This window comes from Acanthochromis polyacanthus, chromosome 3, assembly GCF_021347895.1.
Source record: "Acanthochromis polyacanthus isolate Apoly-LR-REF ecotype Palm Island chromosome 3, KAUST_Apoly_ChrSc, whole genome shotgun sequence".
NCBI lineage: Eukaryota > Metazoa > Chordata > Actinopteri > Pomacentridae > Acanthochromis > Acanthochromis polyacanthus.
In genome coordinates, this window is record NC_067115.1 from 19,576,492 (window position 1) to 19,594,616 (window position 18,125).

General features: G+C 38.9%; 2 protein-coding genes across 3 annotated transcripts; one reads left to right on the plus strand and one right to left on the minus strand.

Annotated features, from left to right (window-relative positions):
* The first annotated feature begins 2,485 nt into the window (after nt 1-2,485).
* Nucleotides 2,486-4,956, plus strand: LOC110967287 (lysozyme g-like). Its single transcript, XM_051945956.1, is given in 6 exon segments — nt 2,486-2,490; nt 4,018-4,030; nt 4,032-4,095; nt 4,216-4,412; nt 4,503-4,653; nt 4,733-4,956. Coding segments are annotated over 6 exon segments (567 nt in total). The 3' UTR covers nt 4,870-4,956.
* Nucleotides 4,957-5,965: 1,009 nt separating this feature from the next.
* Nucleotides 5,966-17,889, minus strand: LOC110967293 (zinc finger protein Gfi-1b-like). 2 transcript variants are annotated; one of them, XM_051945234.1, is made up of 6 exons: nt 14,852-17,889; nt 11,570-11,875; nt 11,177-11,409; nt 9,347-9,472; nt 9,077-9,242; nt 5,966-7,022 (listed from the first exon to the last, which is right to left on the minus strand). In XM_051945234.1, exons 2-6 carry the CDS (start codon nt 11,829-11,831, stop codon nt 6,844-6,846), a joined length of 966 nt encoding a protein of 321 aa, XP_051801194.1. In that variant the 5' UTR covers nt 11,832-11,875; nt 14,852-17,889; the 3' UTR covers nt 5,966-6,843. The 2 variants fall into 2 exon arrangements, with proteins under 2 accessions (XP_051801194.1, XP_022072543.2); XM_022216851.2 differs by having other exon boundaries at nt 11,570-17,889.
* Between the last annotated feature and the right edge of the window lie 236 nt (nt 17,890-18,125).

The window sequence follows — 18,125 nt, forward strand, 5'->3', positions numbered from 1 at the left end:
AGCAAATCTTGGAATTCTTAAACAGGAACACTGATATAGGGGGTCAGAGAAACCAGGTGCAGACACAGAAACAAGGAGACAGGAGGAAGATAGGGAAGGGCTGTATTAAATAAAACAAAAGTTACAACAACACAGAAGGGAAACTGGATTGAGGGGGGGAAAACAAGACCAAACTTTCTACAAATTCACAACAAACAAAACAAAAACTAACGCAGAACCAGCTAAGCTAACCAGAACAGGCACTCACAAGAATGGGGAGGCAGGCTTGGGGAAAACAGAGTCTGTGTGACTGAGGCAGACAGGAAACAAAGAACAGGGACTGGTGGGAATCCAGAGGGGAGAGCTGAAGCAGTCAAGAGGCAAGCAGTGCTCTGTGGGGAAAACAGAATCCATCAGAGGTTCAGCATCTTTGGTCCAGCAGGGAGTGAGTGAAAGAACAGAGCTTCAATAGCTGGAGGTGAGGTAGAGAACAGGTGAGTGTAGTGAACTAATTACTGCAGCTGATGAATGTCACTGCAATCAGCAAAGTGCAGGCAGGTGAGCAAGACAAGGGAGGCAGACAGACAGACGCAGAGACCAACAGAGGGAGCCACAGGGAGAGAGATGACAGGATGAGTGAGAGAAAGGCAAGAGAGACAGATGACAAAGACAGGAAGAAGAGACAAGAAGGGAGGAGGAAGGAGAAAAATAGGGGCTAGAGCAGGGATCAAAAAAGTACTCAGAGAGTGCAACATTCTGCCAAGGCTGCTCAGTCATTGTATCATTTTCAACAGCTGAAATCTTGAAAGAATTTGTGACAGAAATCACGAAACTATAGAACGTGGCCATTTAATATAGATGTACCCTCAAACAAAATGACCTTTGACCATTGTGTCATTTCCAACGATTTAAATCTTTAATATAAAATTACCTTGCGGTGAACACAGGCATGTGTTATGCATGTCTACATTATGTACGGATACTGAATCACGTGACTTATATACGTAATTGAACTGATGGGACTTGGAAACACCCCCACAACTGAATCAGTTGTTCCTTGTATGATTTCCAACAGTGCCGATAAGTCAGCAATGGTGGATTTGTAGTAGGATCGAAATCATGTGATCGTCAGCAGGCAGCTGATGTAGCCTTCATTTGTTGTCATAGCTACATTTGACTCCGTGACACTATGTCACAACGATACAGAAATCTTTAACAAATCCGTGGATCCAAACTGTAAGCCGGATCAGTGTCAAAATCTAATCAGGTGGTCCTTATTTCATTTGCGACCCTCCCTGAAAATTTCATCCAAATCCGTTTGTCTGTATTTGAGTAATATTGCTGACAAACAGATAAACAGATGGACAGCCATACGTAGATCGTCACATAACTCCACTGCGTTCCTTGGTGGAGTAACAAACAGGCTACTTAATGACGAGTTAAAACATAGTTTGTGTCTGACACAATAGCTTTAGTACACAATAGCTTTAGTACACAATAGACGACTTCAAAAATGCTTAGAATATTCAACAAAACCATTTACAACTGGCATTCTTGTTGTGACTGTCATCCACCATAGTGAGAAATACTGTTACAGTGAACCCTCGCTATAACGCGGTTCACCTTTCACGGCTTCGCTGTTTCACGGATTTTTTAGAGCAGTTTATTTTTATGCTTTTTTTAAACAGCGCATTGTGTTCTGCATCCTGATTGGCTAAGGGACTGACCAACGTGAACAGTCTCCGAGCCTGGTCTCCTCTGCCATACAGGCCAGCGCTGCCTGCTGTGGAGCGCTGGATCATTTCTCTCCTTGGTCTCCATGTAGTGAGACACCCTGAAAGACGGAGCCGACAGAGCAGCCTTCTTTTCCCCCGCCGTCAACCGGACAGTGGACGTGGTCCCCAGCCGTCTCTGGCCACCGCAGCCGCGCTCCCCAGGAGAAGAGCACTGGCGCGAGCCTTCCCCACCTCCGACTGCTCCGATTGATTCAGCCGGCCCGCTCTCTGAGGCAAGAGTACCGCTGCGGCGTCCACCTGGCTGCAGCTGCAGCGCTCCCCCAAGTGCAGTATTGTATAATAACTGTAAAAAAAATAAAGCTGACTACTTCACGGATTTCACCTATCGCGGGTTCTTTTTGGAACGTAACCCCCGTGATAAACGAGGGTTCACTGTACTTCCTTTGGCACACCATGGCTCCTAGAAGTGCAGCCTCTGGGTCTGCAGACATACCATAGACGGTATAATAGTTGGTTAGCTTATGTACCACCACCAATATGCTGGTAATTGGGATTATAGATACAGGGATGAAATTTTAATGTCAAAACAGCATCCCACGAATCCAGGGAGGTTGTCTGCTGATGGACACCCAAACTGCAACAGGTAAGGGGATATATGCTGTAACCCACACACATTTTCAAAGCTGTACAGATCGTCACACTGCACCCTGACTGAGTGGAGAGGAAACAATTGGTGAATTCATCCAAAATGGGTGTTTTATAGGTAACCTATGGGGTGTGACCAGGCAAGTGGGTGTATCTTAAAGAAGGATCAGGTACCCCAGGAAGAGCTGAGAGGTCATTCTCTGTACAAATAATATGATATGTAACTGGGTGGAGAGTTAGTCTCAAAATGATAGCGAAAAGAATGAAGAACTGCTGAATTAAAGCTAAAGAATTACAACTCAGACTTTTCCTCAAATTTTTTTTCAAATAGGAACATAATTTTCTCTGCCTTTCGTAGTGGTTAGCACTTTCGCCTTGCAGCAAGAAGATCCCTGGTTCGAGTTCCGGCCTGAGCCCAGGATCTTTCTGCATGGAGTTTGCATGTTCTCCCTCCCTGTGCATGCGTGGGTTTTCTCCGGGCACTCCGGCTTTCTCCCTGAGGTTAATTGATAACTCTAAATTGCCCGTAGGTGTGAATGTGAGTGTGATTGTTTGTCTGTATATGTAGCCCTGCCACAGACTGGCGACCTGTCCAGGGTGTCCCCTGCCTTCGCCCGAGTCAGCTGGGATAGGCTCCAGCACCCCTGTGACCCTAGTGAGGATAAAGAGGTGTACAGAGAATGGATGGATGGATCTTTTGAACTTTTTTCCTTCATTTCAGGTGTTCATGCTATGCCTTATTTGTCACACAGACAACAGCGCCATCTGCAGGCTTTGGGCAATTAGTGTTTCACAACAACAACACCCATCATTGGTATATTGTCAGAATAAGTATTAAAAGTTTAGTCTAAATGACAAAGTTAATGGAAGAATTTTAACTCCAGGATTAAAAAACTGGCCATAAAAAGGATTTGTAGGAAGGCATTTCCAGAGTAAGTAGCCTTTGCACATGTACATCTATACAGGCAAGCAAGCGCTAAGCCTTTAATCTCACTGATGTTTTTCCAGTATTGTGATGAGCACATGGATTGTGTTGTGCCTGTCACACCCAGCCAATTTCTTGCAAATCAGCTGTTTCTTCCTCTTTTTGTTCCTGGTCACCCTCTGCAGGCAAAAAACAGAACAGCAGGGAATATAAGGAAGTCTTACATAAACTGAAAGTGAACGAACAGGTTTAAATACAGCCGTTCTGCATGTTTGCAGCACAGTGCAGACAGACAGACGCGGCATCAAGAGCTCCTGTATTCACATTCAAAGGACCACCAGAGGAGGAAACAGGAACAATGGGTTGGTGCTGCTGTTGTTGTGCTGTTTTATAAATCTTGACTTTCGGCTGTCAGTATGTTTGTAGAATGAACAGACAGAAAAGCTGGACTCTTCAAAGCTAAGAGACTTTTTGCAAGAGAGAAAAAGTGTTTCTCACCCCTTTTTTCTATTTTTACATTCTAAAGGTCAGCTAATGTGTGTTATTGCAGCACAAGCCTGAACCGTCTGAAAAATCCTTCTTTATTTGTATCTTTGTAGCTCCTGTCACTATACACACACTTTACTGTGGTTCTTGTTTTTCAGGATGAGTTCAATATGTAAGTGTAACTTCCTGGTATGTGCCGACACCTTCTGTTCCAATACTGGTCTCTAACGACTGAAATATTTGCAGGTTATGGAAACATCATGGCTGTTGAAACGACCGGAGCTTCAGAGAAAACAGCTCGACAGGACCGACTGGACTCCGGGGGTAAATGCTTTGAAAACACAGGAATTGTAGAGAAAGTGTTAATCTGTAAGCACAGACAAGAAAATAGTTGAATTTGTTACTCTGAGGCCTAATTCCTGCTGTCTGATTTTTCTCTAAAAGGTGTGAGAGCATCATACACGATGGCAAAGACTGATTCTGGCAGAATGGAAAAATACAAGTCAATAATCAATGCAGTGGGATCAAAATATGACATCGAACCAGCTCTCATTGCTGCCATCATCTCCAGAGAGTCCAGGGCTGGAAACGTGCTTCAAGACGGCTGGGGAGATCATGGCAACGCCTGGGGACTGATGCAGGTTGAGAGATAATCTCACTGCTTTACTCACACCTTGTTGGCAGAGCCTCACTGAGCCTTAACCACATCCTGCTTCTTCTCCATCTCTTAGGTTGACGTCAATCCAAGTGGAGGTGGACACACTGCTAAAGGCGACTGGAACAGCGAGGAACATCTCTCTCAAGGCACTGAGATCCTGATTTATTTTCTCAATCGGATCAAAAACAAGTTTCCCAGCTGGACCAGTGAGCAGCAGCTGAAAGGTTTGTTTTACTGAATCAGTAAACTCTCACATGTACGAGCTCTTCTGATCAATTTACTAGTTCTCATTTGTCTCACCAGGGGCGATAGCATCCTACAATACAGGGGATGGAAGAGTAAACTCCTATGAGAATGTGGATGAGAAAACCACAGGCAAAGACTACTCCAACGATGTTGTTGCCAGAGCTCAGTGGTACAAAACTAATGGTGGCTTTTAGCAGCTGAAACTGCCAGACATGTCTGAGAAATCATGAAAGAAATGTCTATATAATGTGTCGACCTGAATAAACATAATGCAACTCAAACTGTGTCTCTGTTCACTTGTTTCATTTTGATGTGACATAATTTCTGCAGGGTTCAGATATTTGAAGCGTGATGAAGTTTAGAGGCCAGAATTAATGTCTTAATGCCCTTCAGAAGTATTTAACTCCTGTGTTTATGATTAAATTAATATACTACGGAAAAATGGGTGAATAAACTAAACATTTAAAAAAGGTGTCCACATTTAAATACTTTACAATTTAATATTCTCTGTTAATATGGGCACATACTGAAGAAGAAATCTAAGATAAAAGCTAACTGTTCACCCAGTTTTTGGTACATTTTACTTTTCCCCCTGTGTTTAAGTATTCAGTGTAATTATAAACCCCTCATGTGTTCCTCATGTATTTAACTGTTTTAAGCTTTTATACCTGCTCTTTTCATTATGTGCCTTTTACCTGTATAGTGTCTGAGTGCCCAGAAAACTAATAATAATAATAATAATAATAATGATAATTATTATTATTATTATTTAAGTCTGGTCTAAACTGTCAGTACTTTTATCAAATTTGTCTGCACCTTCCTTTTTTTTCTTTTCTTCCGTATTTTATTACACATTTTATCTCTTAACCACTTTAATTTTTGTCATCTTTTTTCTTTTTACTTATCTTAGTCAATCAATCTTCATGTAAGTCTGTGTGCACTTTTTAAATCAGCTTGTCTGTACTGCTTTTGATTAACTGAATTTAATTGCTTTCATTGTTGTTAGATATTTGATTTTCTCCATTTTTTTCTTTTGCATTTGATTAGCTTCTGCGTATGATAAGATGATATATAAACCAGCTTGCTTGCTTTACTGTGTATTCTTAGCTGTTGGTAGTTTTACAAGTTATAAAACTGTGAATCTATCCTTTAAAGATGCATTTATACATATACTGGACATCTGTTCATGCCTTTTCCTTCACATTTCTGTGGACTGAAGCTAATCCAGAAGCAAGTCAACCTGTTCCAGAGGGCAAATGGAGCAATGAAGCACGTCTCCACCAAGACACACAAAATTCAGTTGAGTTTATTGACAAATTTCCTGACTAGCAGGGAAGTTTTGTTGTACAAAATCAGTAAACTTGCACAATGACATTCTCAGTTGTTCTGGTCGCTACAGGAGGGATAGAAGCTGACAATAACGGGGATGAAAACCTGAAAAATATTAAATGATATTAAATGAAGCTTCCAGCAAGAAAAATCTTTTACAAATCATGACAGGAACCCTCTGCCGCGTATTTGTGGTGAGGTAAATAAACACAATAACGTCTCTGGTTATTGGACTCGGTGTGATCACTTGCTGTGATAATTTGCTAGTTTTGTGAACTTAACCGCACAGCTGTTGAAGTAGCATCTGGAGTTTGATCATTAACTTAATGCTGCACCACATCATGTTTTCACAATTTGTTCAGGCTGCTGTTAGAGTGAGAGGTGCAATCAAATCCTGTTGTGTCACCAGAATGAGTCAAAGCTCCATTTCTTCAGTGTTAAATCTGTGCGCTGTGGAGCAGAAATAAACACAAACTGAATTCATTGGTTGTGTTCTGTTTTACTTTTAAAAGTCACATAATGACCTCTGCCTCCTGCCTCAGCTTTTCATATATTGTTAAGAAAAAAATTAACACAATGAATCATAAATATGAAAATGTTGCATCCGACACAAAAGTAACTCTGAATCCTTGGAATTTCTTCACAAATACGTTGAAGTTATCCATGAATTCAATGGAAAAGAGGAATATTTCCCTGCCTTCTGTGTCCTAAAAGACAATTACACATGAAACTAAAACTAAAATAGCTTTGGATGAAAGACGTGACCCGGCCCTGATAACAACACAGTCAGTAGCTTCCCGTTTAAAAGGTGTTTTTCCTGTTTCTTGCTTGTGTCGGGGTCAGCGGCAGGCGCAGTAGTGCTCCTGGTGCTGCCGCAGGTCCACTTTGTGCTGGAAGCTGTAGAGGCATCGAGGGCAGCGGTAAGGCCGGTCGTCGCTGTGTTTGCGGCTGTGGGTGATGAGGTTGGAGCTCTGGCTGAACGCCTTTCCACATATCTGGCACACATGGGGCTTTTCTCCTGATACACAAAGAGCACAAGTAATCACAATACGCAAAATGTGGAACATATTTAATTATTAGACACTGCTGCAATGTTTTCAACGTTTCTGACAAAGAGAATTACACTTGAATATGAGCATAAGCAAAATGAAACTGCTTGTTCACCTGACCGGTTTTTGGAAATGCAAAGATGACGTAAAGACATGAAGATTTGGGATTGTTGCTTTTTTGGAGAACATCTGTATTTATTTCCTCACTGGCAGTTAGATGAGAAGTAGGGTACAGGACTACATGCACAAAAAATTGCACAAGCTGTACAAGTCCAGATACTCAAGGTGGATTTGGAAAACAAAAGGCCTTAATTTCAGCATCAAGAGACATTAAAAAAAATCCAGCGTGTGTCGGCTTGTACCTTCTTCAGGGTGGAGACACAAAGAAACAGACACAGTAATTATTGTTGTCTTCACAGGTGAGTCACACTCACTTACTGCATCATTTTAACAACTTATACAATGAAGGAAATGTAAATTCAAGGCCGTCTCACAGGCTGTTAGAAACGAAATACTTAGAAGAAAAAAACACAAATATAGAAGCAGCCCATGGCATGAGGGAATGAGGTTGAGCACACTTAAGGCAAGTTATTTTGCTGGGAATTTTAGCACAACATGGGAGTGGCTCACCCCAACCAGAGCCAGGTATTGAAGGTTTTAGCTTTGATGTGAAGGGTAGGGACAAACTCAAACACCTTAAACAAAGAGAGGAATATTGGCTCTGCAAAATGAGCTTGTTCTTTCTCATCTTGTTTGTCTCCTTGAGTTGACACATTGTTGTGCTTTTTAACGTCTCTTGCCACTGAAATAAAGACCATTTACTTTTCAAACTCACCTTGAATGCCCGGACCTGTATTTTTTTTTGTCTTTTTTGTTATTGGTTGTTACTCTTTCACCGTCATTCATCATAATTATTCCCATAAATGAGCACCAGTGGTTTTTTGGGACATCAGCAGAAGTTCACCTTAGCTTAGTATAAGACTGGAAACAATTAACCACAGTGTTGGTCCAAAGGTAGCATATTCAATCTACCATAGGAACACGTGTTTGTCAGCACATTTATGTCTTTGTTTAATCTGTACATAAACCAAAGCTTTACTGCATTTTGTGCTGGACAATATCGCAGTGACAAGAAATAGTCTGAGATTTGGTAGGACGCAGATACACACACTACAGGCCAAAAGTACGGAAGCAACTTCAAGTTTCTGTTCACAAAGTCTTTCTTAAAAATGTATAAATAATAAAAACCAGAATGAATTCTATGGACTTTGAGATGTACTTACTGATCAGGTTTTCAATACTATGCACTATTTTCCTCAATTTACCTTTAGGTATACAGTGAAGTTACCAGACAATGGCTGGATAAATGTTAACAAAAGAAAAATTGAGAAGATTTACAACTTTAGTGCAAAATTAAAAAAATAAAAATAAATCACTGTTTGCATTATTCACTTTAGCTCTTTGGGTTTTGAGTGTTTGGATACAAAAATCCCAATAAACCTCAACTGTGTCCACAGCTCTATAACTACCAGACATTTGAAACAGCCGAGTAAAGAAACAAGAGTACAGATACAATTACCTGATAACTGTAGTAAAAATGCATTCTGATAAGTGACTCTTTATATTACTATGATCTTTCTTTGTACAAATTTGATCTCGCTTCCAAACTTTTGACCTGTAATGTATACGGTGACGATGTTCTTGTGTTCATTTTGGCAATAATGAACTTTCAAATACTAGAATTTGACAGAAAAAGCTTTGCTAACTGCTGTCATGAATACATTTTGTGCATTGCACTGTTTTGTGATAAAATACATTATAAAATCTTATAAATATAATGAATGTTTTTAATAAAAGGCATTACTGTTAATGCCCAGAGTTAGCATTTGATGAACAAATATACACTAAGTATTAGGATTAGCCCCTAATGCAAGCAGACAGATATAAATCTTGAATGGAAAAATAAACTGCATATCACGGTATTAATTCAGAGTGCAGACTGAGAAGGTGAACACAAACTCACCGGTGTGTATGAAGGTGTGTTTCTTCATGTCGGACTTCTGGTGGAACCTTTTGCCGCAGTATTGGCAGGGATACGGCCGGGTGTCTGAATGTATGAGCAGGTGGGTGGAGAGGGTGGAGGAGCGCTTGAACACTTTTCCACACTCTGCACAGTCAAAGGTCTTCTCCTAAATCAACAGGCACATGCAGATTCAGGGGAGCTGCACCTCACATGTGCATTTTGTCTAAATAGGTGGCAAAACAATTCAGTAAAAATGACCTTCATGCTGACCTTGCCTCTGAAGGGCGACCACTCTTTATCAACCCGCCTGGACTTGATGTGTGCTGCTGACAGATGAGATCTGCTTCCATGACTCTTACACATGTGAGTCTTCAAACTAGAGAGACACGAAAACACCTGCAAAGGAAGATGAATGTAGTTTAATGCTGGAGATGCCAAGAGAGAGGGAGAAGTGGAAAACTACCTCTGGAAAGTGTTGGGAAGCTGTTTGTATTTTTTGGCACTATAAAATCTGTAGAAAAAATGTAACAAAATCTTAAGGTTTGAGCTCATCAGACATTATCTGTAGAAGCTCAAAACACTGAAGTTTAAAAGGCAGCTACACTCTGAGAAATATCTGAAGATAAATCATTCATAGTATCAATTCACAGGTATTACTATCAGGCGATTTAGTTGTTTTAACGTCTTTGTTTATATCGTATATGTCCAGACAGAATATAAAGAATCAACAAAGTTGGAAAAGTTTTAAGATGACAAAAATTCTCTTTTATTTTAGTTTAGCACATTTACTGAAAGCTATATAAGCTAATCCAAAATCTTTTTTATCCACAGAAGATTTGAGTTATTGTTGCTGTCAGTATGTCATCAAGTAACAGAAAAGTACAATATTTTTATTGCTATAGTTTTAGTTTTGTCAGTAGACATCTGTTTTTTTTATAGTATACAGTAGGTGAACCATAAATTAAGAGAAAGTTTTCATTTTTTAGGTACAGGCAAAATGTTGATAATGAGCTGCCAGCACATTTTCTGTTATTTTATGGATGTCTGACACATCCCTTTACTTAACAGAAAGTGTTTTGTATTTATTTATTTATTTATTTATTTATTTTTACACCATTAATTTTTGAATGATTGATATAATATTAAATAAAATGAAAATGTAATGTAATTTTTTTTTTTTGCTTGATTGTTGTTTTTTTGGGGGCGGGGGGATTGTAGACAGGCCATAAATTGCCAAAAAAAGAGAGAAAAATGGCTTTAAAAATAACCTACAAATACAATAATTTAAAAAAATAATAATATGAAGGTTTGTTTTCGCTAGAAAAATTTTGTTTAAAAAATAAATAAAACTGAAACTAGGTTGTCACCATTTATATCCAGACTTTTAATCATTTTTTAAAGTGTGGACACTATTTATTAACAGAAAATTTCAGTGTTTTTAAGTCTGAGTCATGAGCTCTTCATACATTTTCTGTTATTTTATGGATTTATTTCTTAGAGTTTATAGTCTAGTTTTATGGAAGTGTTCTAATTTTCTTCATCAGTTCGGATCTGCAGCCTGACTGCTGCTGATGTTAATGCATTAGATAGTTAAAACTGCATTTAAATCCGCTCTCTCAGTTCATGTTTCTTTAATTCATAAAGTTTCTCTTCACTGAAATTGTCTGACGACGGTCACAGATGATTCTCACTCAGGATATACCCATCTGTGAACATATTCAGTCTGGTAGCAGGTATCAGTGGATTCTTTGGCACGACTTACAACAAAGCTGGACGGATTATCATAAATTTGGTGACACATTCCTATCACCTTCAGGATGAATTCATAACTTTAGTAACTGTTCCTCTAACATCACCTCCTGCTGTGCCTGTGCTTTAACCTCATCTTTAATATTTATTTCATTTTGTACATTTAAATATGCTTAATTCATACAACGGTTTTATTCATGTGCTCTGATGAATGCTGCACTAAGAGCTCACAATGGCAATCATGTAAATCAGTTTTTCCTTTTGCAGAATAAATAAACATAATCACTGTGAGTTAATCCTGTGTCTACAGGACAGATTGTATTTACTGTCCTGGGGGGATGCTTGGCTTACTTTGCTACAGAAGGGACACTCTTGTCTTGGACCACTGATCTTTGAGCTGTTTCTGGTCTCTCTGAGGATCTGAGCATGCTCAGTAAAGCCACCCATTGCCGTCAGGTCTGGATATCCTGAGCTCACACGAGGACTCGACCACACTGTTGGTGTGAGAAGCTGAGAGCTGATTTTTTCCACTGGGATGAAAGTTTCTGGGGTGACGGGACTGCAGGGCTCAGATGGTCTACACTCTGAGAAGACAGAGAGTAAATATGAACTTGAGAAATTAGAAATCTATTCTGCTTCCTGTTGTCTAACTCTAAACCATCACTACTTCATGTTATAAACTGTAAAATGTATTAAGCCTTGTCATACAAGGTTAAACAGACATGAAGTCTGTCTGTCACCCACCATAAGATTTGGGACTGAACGGCTGAAAGGGCACATTTCCATGAGAGCTGTTGGCGGCAGTGAGGTCCTGCTGCAGCAACACAATGGACATTGCTTTATTATCAGTTGTTTTTTCTGCAGAGTTCTCCAAGGAGGAACCCCAGGAACCAGTGTTTTTGTCCAGCTGGTTGAACATGGACGGGGTCGATCCAGGGCTGGAGCTTCTAGCTGCAGGCCGGAGGTGGTGCAGCCCTCCTCGCTTCACCAAGAAAGAACGAGGCATCACTCAGAGGGAAGGAACACCTGCTCTACACCTGAACCAGTTATCTAAAGGATGTAAAATGAAATCAGTTACATTCAGCGCTGATGAAATATTCACATTTTCTCCATACAGTGAGACACAGCATTTGTACATGATATAATAAATTAACCAGCTGAAATTAGCTTTTGTGTATTATTAGTTTTTAATTTGTCTACCATCTTTAATATAATCAAAGATATTTATACTTGCCAAAAGAGGGCAGCAGAACTATATTTTCACCAATACTTCCTGCTTGAATCTGTGTAACTACTGTATATACTTGTAAGCAGACATGGGCTAGTAATAACAGAAAAGATTACACTACATAATAATAATAATAATAATAATAGTGTGACCTTTTTATTTAAGTAATTGCAATTTACATTTAAAGCATTAAATGAATATATTGCATCCAGTATTTGTATGAATTTTACAAATATATTAGAAAATTTAATAAACGTTACCTATAAAAGTCCTAAAACACTTGATTTTCGTAACCTGTTTCAGACTGTAAGTAAAACCGTGATGTTTGGGTCCTACAGATTTTTCAGACTCTAAACTACATCCGCCTGAATCCACTTCTAGATGACGTTTTCTTTTCCGGTTTTGCTCTGACTAATGTTTAATCAAAGTGATGAATTTGATCAACTTACAAGCAGCAGAGGATTAGTTAGCATTTAAGTCCACATCAAACCAGAGAATCTTTTTCTTTCTTTCTTTCTTTCTTTCTTTCTTTCTTTCTTTCTTTCTTTCTTTCTTTCTTTCTTTCTTTCTTTCTTTCTTTCTTTCTTTCTTTCTAACTCGGTTTGAAAGAATCCAGACGCAGTTTATTAGGGATGGCATATTTAGAATAAAGGCCACACCGATGGTTTTCGTAGTGGCAGAATCTCTCTGAGTTTTCAGTGCAGGTGACAGCAGCCTGAATGTGACTGTGACATTTGAACACCAAGTTCCTACGAATGTGTTTTGTGAGAAACAAACAGTCACATCAGAATTGTCACAATATCACCTATCAGCAACACATTTCGTGACTCAGTGTTCACACTTGGGAGTGGGCAGTGGGGGAGATCAGCCAAGAGGATGAGGTGTTAGATTACGTATGAAAAAGCAAAAAAAGTTACATTTTTGTGGCATGTTCAGAAGAATTTTACAAAAGTCGTAAACTCTAGTTTAAAAAGACTTAAACTATTACAACAGCAGTTTAGATGTTTTATGTTATGTGACATGCTCATAGTTGAAACTAGTGATAAAAGAAGTACTCAGAAGCGCTTTTTACTTACTTAAAAATAGAAATATAATGATTGAAAAATAATATATTACAGTGAAAAGTCCTGCAGAACATTCAAGTGCATAAGTATTATCATAACAATGTACCGGAAGAGTCAAAACTAAATACTTCTGTCACTAATAAATAACCCGTGTGCCTGATTTGTTATTATACATGCCACGATCCACAGTGCCCAAAGTCCTGAAACGATGTATAGATATGATTTTATTGTTATTGCTAGATGAAATGGAGCTGCTTCAACAGCCATCAATGCAGGAAATTTAGTGACATGGTTCCCAATCTGTGGCAGAGGCCCCTTAAAAGTGTCACACGATAGATCTGTGGGATTGTGAAATGATTATACGAGGCAGAACAGAAGAAAAACTAAATTTTGATAGACAAATTTAAGTTTATATTTTGGACTTTCACATATCTCATCTTTGTTTTCTCTGTGGAATTTGGAATAATTTTAGCTCTTTGAGCCTCGAACAAGTTTATTTATTGAGAACTTGAGACAATCAACCATGAACAAGCGAGACACCTAGACTTTATAAGGCTTTACACGGCAAAAGAGTAGAGAATGTTCAACAATGGTTTTTTAATAGCAACTGTCACACAAATCAGTGTTTAAAATACAATATAAAAAGTTGCTTAAAATAGAAATACTCAGATACAAGCAGTTAAAAATTAAATTTAAGTACGATACTTGAGTAAATATACTTCCTGCATGTCATTTATGATTGAAATGTTAATATTTCTCATATATATAAACTTAGTATCACAGATATGAATATGACTATAATCTCCGTATTGCACTCAAACAAATTCAAGCACATTCTGGAAATCTGTTACATTTTGGTCTGCAACTCCAACTTGATGATTTGTTGCTCTTGAAAAACGCATATTTATGATTAAGATGGAAGAGTTCATCTTTGAGGTTTTAGAGAGGTCTTGAAGTATAAACGCGCTGACATGTACAAGCATCTTTTATTTCTTTTACTTTGTTTCGTGCACAAAGTATACATGATTTAAATTAAGCTAAAAATAAAGCTGTAAAAATATAATTTCATGTGTAAACTTCTGCATGAATATATTTTGGTACCGTTTAGTTTAATAAGATGACATGCTCAAACTGATATTAAATATTAAATTGAAAAGCACAATATGGACAATAAACCAAAATTCGATCTGAACATGAAACATAGTCTGTAAGTGTAGCCTTAATGTTACTCATTTTGCTCACGCAGGTCCTGTGAAACGTGTGCTGACACACAAAACGCTGTTTGTCCAATCAAGTGAACACAATCAACTCTTATAAAGATACTGTCATAAAGAAAAAGCCTTGTAACAGGGGACAATTATATATTAGATTTTTTGAGAATGTGTTTTGAGAATGAGCTTGTGTTGCAAATCAAAGATGAAGTCAGCATGTTCTGTAAATGGCAAATACAGAACAGCACAGGCAATTAGACGTTGTTTAGTCGTGAGAGTTTTGCTTTTAAACTCTAATATTCACCATAAAACAACATGAAAAGTGACTTACATTGAAAGGAGATCAGCCGTATGTTTCATTATGACAAAGAAAGCGATGATCACACGGAAATAATTGCTAAACAGAGTGATTGTTATCTGAGTTCATAAGAACGCTCTCTAAATATTATCTAGCAGTAGCGAGAAGGATATCAAGAAAATGAATCTAGAATCTAAAAATAGAAACAAATATGCAAATACTCACCAAATTTCACATTCCTCCAGAACTCCTTAGCATCACACAGAAACTTTACACGATGACTTTAAGTGAGATGAGTCTTATATGAAGTTAGAAGAGACACATGTGAGGTCATTGCGCTGTGAGGTGGGTTGTGAGAGAATGATGATCTCTGATGGGACCAACGAGGAAGTGTTTGAGCTCTGACACCTCTCAACCGACTCAAACCACACAGCTTCCTCACACACAAACCCAAACACTGCACACTTGTAGCAGCTCATGATCGGTCCAGCTTTGCATTACTATTACCCCTTTTTTTTTTTTTAAACGAACGAAAGGTGTGCAAATTGTGGATGTGTTGCAGTGGCTCAGAAACATAATGGGATTAAGATAAATCAGAGTAGAGAGGAAGTGAATGGACACAACTGTGCTGCAAATTCTTCAGAAAATGTTGACACACTATGCTGACACAGTTGCGTTGCAAAATAGACCACTGAGGTCAACATTAAAAGAAGCTGGCTGATGCAACAGCAGATACGCTTCTACAGAATTTAGTGAAAATATATAGAACATTGATGAGGATGAGACACATGAAGAAATATGTGTGACTTTAAAATAGCTGTGAGAAACCTATAGAATGACTATTTTAACTCGTCAGCCGTTATCCTTATTTCTAAATGAATCTGCTTGGGGATTGCAGGTGATATTTTACATATTCTCACCAAATTGTCTAAAGAGAGCAAACACTCAAATGAGCATAACATAGTGTACTTCAAGTCTGTTCCTCTCTGACAAATAGAGTCCCAGTGTTGTCCAAAAACCATCAAAACACAGTAAGACAGATTGTTGCACTGGCTGATGTCTTCCTACATTAGGATGAACACAGGTTACTATATGAGAATTTCTACTTTTTTTTTTTAAGTGTTGCATCCTCAGGTTGAAGAAGCCAAAGGGCAATGAATGCTACCCAAAAACAAAGAAAGCAATAAAAAAAATTGTAGCCCTCCAGCTGCTCAGTGGATAATCTAAAACAAAAGAATACGTGCTCTGTTTCACCTGATCTAATCTTAACAAACCAAAAATACATTCAGGAGAGGAACTGTTTAAGCTGAGTGTGGCTGAATAAGTTTGCTCCCGTAAGGCCGGTGTTAAGCTTTGATTGTGCTCCCTTGCGGCCGCTGTGGACACAACAGACATTTAGTTATTTTTAGGCTACTGTTACTTTCCATGTCTGCGAATATGTTCAGGTCTGCTAGGTTTGACCTGATGTAAATTTTGTCATCTCACCAAGTTTGTCCTCTGATCACCCTTTAAACAGACCAGAAAGTAGCATAAAGAGGAGAGTTTACGGTCTCTCAGCTGCAGACACTACAGATGAGTGGTTGTTGTTATTTTACTACTTTCTGGTTTTCTTGGAGGACTTTCCATACAAGCAGAGAAGTTTGAATTTAATGTTTTCTGTGCATGAACATTACTGCAGAGGATGCACACTACTGCCCATGTAGAGTAGTTTTGTTTTGGCTACATGTGGGAAACCATGAAGGGGTCAGCGCAGATTCTCACAAACTTGGAAAGATGACAAAATTTATGTCACATCGACCCTACTTCAAGGTCTACTCCGATTTAGATTTCCCTGAAACCACCAAAGGAAGGCTTCTAGGAGGCATCCTTATCAGATTACTAAACCACCTCAACTGGCTCCTTAAGATGTGAAGCAGCAGTGATTCGACTCCAAAATCCATCCTAATGTCGGCGCTCCTGACCCTTCCTTGAAGCTGAGCCCAGCTGCCCTAAGAGCGAAATCCATTTCTGCTGCTTGTTTCTGCAACCTCATTCTTTTTTTCACCACCCAGAGCGCAGGAACACAGATCGATGGATAAATGGGGAGCCTTGGATTCCAGCTCACTTCCTTCTTCCCAACAACAGTCCTGGACAGATGCTGCACTAATCCATGTGTCCATCTCGTGCCCCATCTGTCATGAACAAGATTCTGAGATTCCTAAATCCCTTCGCTTGAAGCAGCAACTAACTCCCAACCCAGAGGAGGCAATCAATCAGTTTCCAACAGAGAATCCTGGCCTTAAACGTGGAGCAGCTGCTTCACTCTCTGCCCTAGTGCATGCTAAAGGTCACAGCCCGGTGGAGCCAAGAGAACATCATCATCTGCAAAAAAAAAAAAAAAGCATAATTTTGATACTACTAAAACTATTCAGTGATTCTTCTTGCCCTGCGGATGGGGGCAGTGTCATCTTGGGGAAAAAAAAAAAACTTCCTTCACGATAGAAATGATAGAAATGCTTAACTCTAGTATAAAGACCATCTCTCAGAACTCAATCCATGACTCAAACCGTATTAACAAAATGCCCCCAACAGCAAAACATAGTTACTGGATCCTCTCACTGTAAGGGCCAAGTGTTTATCCTTTATCTTCAACTTGTCACTTTTTTAGTTTTTAATCTAAACGCACCATATATTGAAATGCTAACGTTAGCTCTGCTGTAGCTCTGTTAGCTACATACACTATATTGCCAAAAGTATTCGTTCACCTGCCTTGACTCGCATATGAACATAAGTGACATCCCATTCCTAATCCATAGTGTTCAATATGACATCGGTCCACCCTTTGCAGCTAGAACAGCTTCAACTCTTCTGGGAAGGCTGTTCACAAGGTTTAGGAGTGTGTTTATGGGAATTTTTGACCATTTTTCCAGAAGCGCAAAATGTTTCCTGACAATTATTTATGAACAATACAGATTCTCAGCTGAGGGAAAACATTGCATCTGCAAACATGTTGAGCTATACGTTACTAAAACCACAGAATGAAGCCATGTAGTTACAGTACCACACACTGTACACATTGCGTTGTCATGGGAACCCAACATGTATTTGGTTGGTGATGCAGAAATCAAGTAAATATGTTTTTATTTTTGGTCCTGATTTGCTGTGAAGTCCGTTTCACTGCGGGTAGTACAGCCGACAGAACACAGATCAGGAAACTGATTATTCTACTGGTACTTATACCAGAGAATATTCAGTCAGTAACATTAATTTTACTTTGGCTTGACCAAAAATTAAAGTAATATCCTGCATTAAGGTGTCAGACCAAAATGCACTTCAATACAATATCATGTTTGATTATATGAAGTTAGAAGTTTAACAGCTTTAATGTGCAGCTGTGCAGAAATAAGCAGCTGCAATGATCAGCAAAATAAATATAGCTGCACGTGATCATGTCATTTTGTCAGTAAGATCATTCACATGATACGCAATACCCCCCCATTTATGTGAATGTGCACAGATT